This window comes from Helianthus annuus, chromosome 3, assembly GCF_002127325.2.
Source record: "Helianthus annuus cultivar XRQ/B chromosome 3, HanXRQr2.0-SUNRISE, whole genome shotgun sequence".
In the NCBI taxonomy this organism is placed as follows: domain Eukaryota; kingdom Viridiplantae; phylum Streptophyta; class Magnoliopsida; order Asterales; family Asteraceae; genus Helianthus; species Helianthus annuus.
This window is the reverse complement of record NC_035435.2, coordinates 124,325,003-124,332,328: the sequence shown is the minus strand read 5'-3', so window position 1 is coordinate 124,332,328 and position 7,326 is coordinate 124,325,003. Positions and strand designations below refer to the sequence as shown.

General features: G+C 34.8%; 1 protein-coding gene across 1 annotated transcript; it reads left to right on the top strand.

The window, feature by feature from the left end:
- The first annotated feature begins 2,711 nt into the window (after positions 1-2,711).
- Positions 2,712-6,612, top strand: LOC110929424 (cytochrome P450 CYP72A219). Its single transcript, XM_022172582.2, has 4 exons — positions 2,712-2,979; positions 3,857-4,074; positions 4,916-5,160; positions 5,622-6,612. Exons 1-4 carry the CDS (start codon positions 2,712-2,714, stop codon positions 6,427-6,429), a joined length of 1,539 nt encoding a protein of 512 aa, XP_022028274.1. The 3' UTR covers positions 6,430-6,612.
- Positions 6,613-7,326: the final 714 nt, after the last annotated feature.

Sequence of the window (7,326 nt, the reverse complement as noted above, 5' to 3'; positions counted from 1 at the left end):
CCACCACTCTTTTCTTGTATTATAAACTAAAAGAAAACCAAATTACATCACAAACTAGACACGAAAACTAACAAGTTAACAAACTCAATTAACGAAATAATAAAACAAATAAATATATTCCAAAATATTTAGGTACATCACAATTTTATTCTATTAGTTCACACACACTTTGGTCACTTTTACTCACTTGTTCATATTTCTCTTATACACAAATTAGAAGCTGTTATGGATGAGACAAAAAGCAAACTAAAAGATGCGTCAGGTATTTATACGAAATATTAAAAATGATGCAATATACGTAATTAAGATAGTTAACACTATTTTTTATTAGTGGCCAAACCTCCAAATCTGCTCCAATAGATGTAGTAATTAAAGAGGAAAAGATATAGGAAACGCTTCCTCGTTGATGCAATGGTGAAAGAAAACAAGAAACTCCCGGGAACTGTTTTTATAACAGTCTTGATGATGAAGAATGGTGGTCGGAATATCTAGATGCGATAATCGAAATTTGTAAGGTTTACAACTGAATTACAACTCATCACGATGCAAGTGGTTCACAACTGGATTTTTATCTTAAATTGTTATGTTTATGACTATTATTTTCGTATTTGTGAATATGTTTATTAAGATGCAACAATGGTTTTACTACATACTTGATACTTTTTATCAGGGGAGGAGCTTAGAGGAGGCCGGACCGGGCCTCGGCCCGTGCGGTTTTTTCGTCCAGTAGTGTTAAATTTCAGGTTTTCGAGAATTTTTTTAAATGTGTATTGGTTCGGCCCAGGCTGATTTTATCTCCAAAAAACATCGGCCAATGCTAAGTTTTAGGTCAAGATCCGCCACTGCTTTTTATGTCAAATTATTATTTAATTGACATGTGTAAGGCTAATGAGACCGCTACATATAAGTGAACCTTCGAGTTGCCCGGTTAGATCTCCCCTACAGTTATGAAAAACGTGCCTAAGTCTTGCGTTTCCGCAGCAACGCACAGGCACCCTACTAGTACAAAAATATGAACGTTTTGGATATCTTACTAATTACAAATAGCAAGAACCCAATAAGCATAATAAGCATAGCTGAATCACTCACTAATTATATACGCTCAATTAGGGACAATCTCGTAAACAATTTGTAACTAGTCGTTTCCGGAAATCAAACCTGTCAATTAATTGAAAGAAAACTCTTATGTATAATTATTAAAAACTAACTTGGTAAACTTTTCTATCAATGAAATAATTCAATCAATCCATGAAAAACTAAAGGAATAGAAGTGTAGAACCCACAGTTAATGCCGATTAATTAAGGTTTCCAGTAATCATAATCAATCGATTGCCGCGATGTAGACAGCTTTGAAAATGTGAATAGAGAATTCAAGTGAATGGAAGTACTTTAGGGTTCGTTAATCCTTTTGCATGCTGCAGTGTGGATGGCGGTTTAGAGAATTCAACCGAATAACTGCCACAGCATGGATGTTGTTAATGATTCTTTTTTGGTTCTAAACTTTCTTACGCTAATTTGAGTTAAAAGTTGGCTTGTTGTGCTAATTATTTTTAGTCTGGCTTATTAATAGGGGTGTTCGTCGATTCGAATAACGAATTTTCGAATTACTCGAATCAAACTTTTTGAATATTTTTTTATTTTTGCTTGAATTCATATTCGATTAAAAATTGGCCAATTTGATTAGAATTCATATTCGAATCGAATCCGGGTAAATTCGAATAAATTCGTTTTGATTCAACTTCATTTAAAATATATAAACAACTATCAAAATCAAAACTGTAATACCAAGTATAGATTTTAAAGTAGACACAAATCACAATATCACATTAAAAAGTTCAAAACTGGTGTGGCGATGCGTGATGGTGGTTGGTGCGGCGATGGGGATTAGGGATGGTGGCTGGTGCACTGATGGGGACACAGGTGGTGGTTGGTGCGATGATAAGGGATGGGGAATGGTGGCTGGGCAGCAGCGCTATGGCTAATGGGTGATGGTAGTGTTGTTGTCTTAGTATGTGAAGTTATGGTCGTGATTGATGCTAATAAGTTAAGAGTAAAATGTCATTTTCGCCTTCAAGGTTTGACCACTATTATGTCTTTCGTCCCTGAGGTGTCATTTTCACCAAAAAAATTAAATTTTGTCATTTTCATCCCTGATGGCCAAATTTCGAGGGACAAAAGTTGCAATAAATTGCCAAACTCAAGGATGAAATGTCAATAATACGCAGACAGAAAGGACTTAATTAAATGCACAAAAAAAAAAATCATTTTTAATGGATTAAGCCAAAAATACAAAACATTAGGGACGATTTTTACATTTTACTTGTAATTAAATATTAAACTTGATTTGACGTAAAATTGATTGGTTATAGAAAAATACATATTAATATTACATGACTCATCACCTTTAATATAGGTCCAAATACTCCCTTAACTACTCATCACCTACAACATAGTCCAAATACTCCCTTATCTTTGCATTGAAAATAATCAGCAAGACTACAAAAATAGAAATAAAAGATACCCTAGTGACGATATTTGAGCTCTTATCTTATTGGAATTATTAGGGAACTGCCGTTTGGTGAGTTTACCAGATTAAATAAATGTGGATTATATACAACAACCTCTTTAATTAATTATAACTAAACTATTATGTATTGTTAATGTTATAAAAGCCAATATATGCTAGTACTCTTCCTGTTTATGTGGAAAAAATGGTGGGCAACGTTGTAATCACCATTGTTATAGTTTTGATAGGGAGGGTGGGGTGGAAATTACTAAACTGGGCATGGTTAAAGCCAAGGAAGTTAGAAAAGTGGATGAGAAGTGAAGGGTATAAGGGTAATTCGTACAAGCTGGTAATAGGTGACATGAAGGAGCTTGCACAAACGATGAAGGAAGGTAAAACAAAGTCGATCCCAATCTCACATGATATCGCGGCACATGTTCTACCATTTGATCACCAAATCATTACCAAATATGGTATTTTTCATGCTTTTATATCTATGTTTATTGTACTGTTAAAAATTAAAAATAAAATGTGTGTGTGTGTGTGTTACTCTTTGAATACACCTATGGGATATTTAAGAAAAGCAATTCGCAAGTCTCACATCGTTATGTACCTTGGAGTAGTCGTTAGGGTTGAAATTCAGTCGAGTGTTATTCGATTATCTAAGCGTTTAATTTGTATACATAAATTCGAATTTATATACCTTAAGTATACATGAAGTTTTATATAATGATAAATTACCACACAAAAATATAAAAGTTTCTTTATTTACTTTTATTTAATTTAATTTTATAGTTAGTGGATTGTAAACTATGTTATGCTATGAGAAGACCAAAGAACACATGTTATAAGAAAAAAATCAATTTTAGAGTAATTTAACTCCTTGAATTTATCATTTCAATAATATAAATGTTCAATTATAATTAAAAAATCATAAGAAATATACAATATGAGAAGTTATATATATATACACACACGCTTGGTATTTGATCCACACTCAAATATATGATTTATGTTTTTTATTTAACTTGAATAAGTATTTAATTTGTTTATTTTTTACTTTTTCATTATGAGCTTGTACCTGATGCAAGATAACTATTATATCTACCAATTTAACAGTAGAATATAACGGTGTTAGTCTTAATCACAGTAATATAAAGAAATGAAAACTAGAGATAGTCATAGGAAAACAAAAGCTTAACTACCGAAACCAAAATTTTCAACAAACCAAATGGGCGATTTCATGGGTAATTTACTCTATATCTAATTAAGTTTGTATTGTATGGTCTGAACCAACCCGAATTCTAAGCTATAATTCTATTTGACAAAACAGGACTCATTGTGTTGCAGGTAAAAAGTCATTTATATGGTTTGGGCCGACCCCAAGAATTTACATCATGGAACCAGAACTGATAAAGGAGATATTGTCAAGGCCCAACGACTTTTTGAAGCCTCACCCTGACCAATTTCGAGATAGTGTCATCAGTGGACTTCTAGTCTCCGAGGGTCAAAAATGGGCCAAGAATCGTCAAATAATGAACCCAGCTTTCCATCTTGAAAACATCAAGGTTGGTTCATTGCTCTAGAGAGAAAAATTATCAAAAGAGAACTGGCAAAATAAATATTGACTTTTATTTTTTTAAATTAAATTTACTATAAAGCAACCAATAAAATAACATTACAAAAGCGAAGTCAGCTATGAAGTACGATAGAGTCCAAAAAACAAATCAGTAGCATACCAATTATTTTCTAGTTTGTTATTTAATCGGCTCTTTACACATGTATTGTCTTGATTGTATGTTTTTTGGGTTCGGGAGTACTTTTCAAGTTTTCTTGTGCCGAGCCTTCTTAGCCAGCTTAGCTTATGTGGTGATTTCTGATTGACTGATATTTTTGAGTTAAATGTCATTTTAGTCCCTGTGATTTAGGTTAATTTGCCAGTTTAGTTCAAAGGTTTCCTTTTTTGCCTGTAGGTCTAAAAAGGTTTCACCATTGCTATTTTGGTCCACTGGGTTAACTTCATCCATTTTTTCTGTTAACGAGAAAGGCAATTCGGTCATTTTATATGGTCGAATTGCCCTTCTAGTTAACAGTTGTACATATAAAATGACCGAATTGCCCTTCTCGTTAACAGAAAAAAATAGATGAAGTTAAACCAGTGGACTAAAATGGCAACGGTTAAACCTTTTTGGACCTATAGGCGAAAAATGAAACCTTTAGACTAAACTATCAAAATGGCCCAAACCTCAGGGATTAAAATGACATTTAACTCTTCTTTTGGATATGTTCATTTTTAAGTGTGCTAAAAGTAAATTCCTATTTTAGCGAAAATATGGGTCGAAATGTCTACTCTCATGATTTTCCCAATAAAGAAACTAGCTGTGTTAATCGATCATGATCGTTGCACAGGGTATGTTCCCGGCGATTTGTTCAAGTTGCCGCGATATGGTCAGCAGACTAGAAAAACTTACTGCTGGAACTGGTCCTGTGGAAGTTGATGTGTGGCCGTATATCGATAGCTTGGCCGGAGATGTTCTTGCACGGACGGCTTTCGGTAGCTCTTATGAAGAAGGACAAAAGATATTCCAACTCCAAAAGGAACAAATGGATCTAGCAATGCAAAACTTGTTAATGCTTTATTTACCTGGAGGAAGGTAATTATTACGAATACGTGAGTGAAAGATTTGTTGCAAATGCCATTTTGTGATTTTTTTTTTTTTTTTTTTTTTTTTTTTTTTTGAGTTAACTGTCATTTTCATAACTGTGGTTTGGTGGAAAATGCCACTTCAGTCCAAAAGAAAAAAAATTTGCACCAGTTCTGTCCTCAACATTTTTGAAACGTGTCACTTCAGTCCAAAAAGATAACGCCTTGCGCCAGTTTCGTCCTCAACATTTTTAAAACGTGTCACTTCAGTCCAAAAAGATAACGCCTTGCGCCAGTTTCGTCCTCAACGTTTTAACGGCGCGTTATCTTTTTGGACTGAAGTGGCACGTTTCAAAAATGTTGAAGACGGAACTGACGCAAATTTTTTTTTTTTTTTTGCACTGTAGTAGCATTTTCCACCAAACAACAGGGATGAAAATGACAGTTAACTAATTTTTTTTTTTAAATTAGGTTTATACCAACGAAAGTGAACAAGAAGTTTAAAGAAAATGACAACGAGCTTCGATCTATACTCATGGACATAATCAACAAAAAGAAGAAAGCGATCGCGACGGGAGAAGGTTGGAGCGACGACTTACTCGGGCTTATGTTAAAATCAAATTTGAAAGAGATCGAAGAAGATGGAGTGGGCATGAGCATGGAAGAAATAATTGATGAAGGCAAACTATTTTACGTTGGTGGATCAGAAACAACCTCAAGTTTAATGATTTGGGCCGTTTTCTGTTTGGGCCTGCATCAAGATTGGCAACACAAAGCCCGAGAGGAAGTTCTACAAGTTTTTGGTACTAAAGAACTACATTATGAAGGACTAAAACATCTCAAGATTGTTACCATGATACTAAACGAGGCTCTTAGGCTATACCCGCCGGTAGTCATGGCGATTCGAGCTACAAACAAGGAGACGAAGCTCGGAAACATGACGATGCCAGCGGGTGTGAACATAGCTTTACCGATGATTCGTGTCCAACGTGACCGGGACTTATGGGGTGAAGATGCATTAGAGTTTAAACCCGAAAGGTTTGCGGAAGGAATTGCTCATGCGACTAAAGGACTCGGTTCGGGGAGTTTCTTTCCGTTTACGGGTGGTCCTCGAGTTTGCATCGGGCAAAACATTGCAATGGCCGAAGCAAAGGCGACGGTTGCGACTATTTTACAACGGTTCTCGTTTGAGCTTTCTCCATCTTACAAACATTCTCCTTTTCCTATGTTCACTCTTCCGCCTACGTTTGGTGTTCCGTTAATTTTACGTGAACTTTAATGTATTTGTTGATTAAGAAAAGTATAAAGTGTATGTCTTTGATTAGATGATAGGTGCGTGTTGTGTTCAAAATAAGTGGCCACTCACTTCTTTATTGTCGTTGGTGTTGAGAATGATTATGGTGTTTAATTTGCTTTAATTCATGTATGGTTGTATATTTATTATTGAAGTTTATCTTTTTTTTATGTTTATTAATAAGAGAGGTAAAAAGGTCAATTTAATGCCTAACAAACATTTGCAAACTTTTGTTCATGATATGATAAGAACAAGTTCCGTTATAGTTTGGCAAATAGTGGAAACCAGGTGAGTAGTTTTATGTGTTTATTTAGGTTATGGGGTTATAATTTTAGTAAAACTAAACCAAAATAATAAAGATACTCTTTTTATATATTTAGGAAATTGTAGTATATGAACCGTGTATAAATCTAAACGAAAAATAAACATAAATACAATTTTATGTAAATAACGTGATTCAGATCATTGTCTTCGATAAGAACTTGAGGCGTGTCTTCTTGTACAATTTCTGCTTCGTATTTTATGAGAACTTGAACCGTGTCTGCTTGTATGATCCTTTTTGGCTGCATGAAAGAACAAACTAATGTTGACAATTCTGTCTCATGATTCATGTTCAACATAGGTCTCTTAAAACAAATTTCACGCCTCACTTAGACAACGTGTCTTGTCACCCAGGGTACAATAGCCGAAGCAGTATGTACTGCCAGAGAAGGCTACACGCCCAAGGTTACACAAGATAAATATTGGAAAGATGGTGATGAAGTTTAGAGAGTGCTCCTCTCTAGTTTTGTGTGGAATAAAATATACTAAGGTTTCTTAGACCACACGATGTGGGCGTGAAAATGTGGCGTGGAAGCCGCTCCACACCGGGCACACCACCCC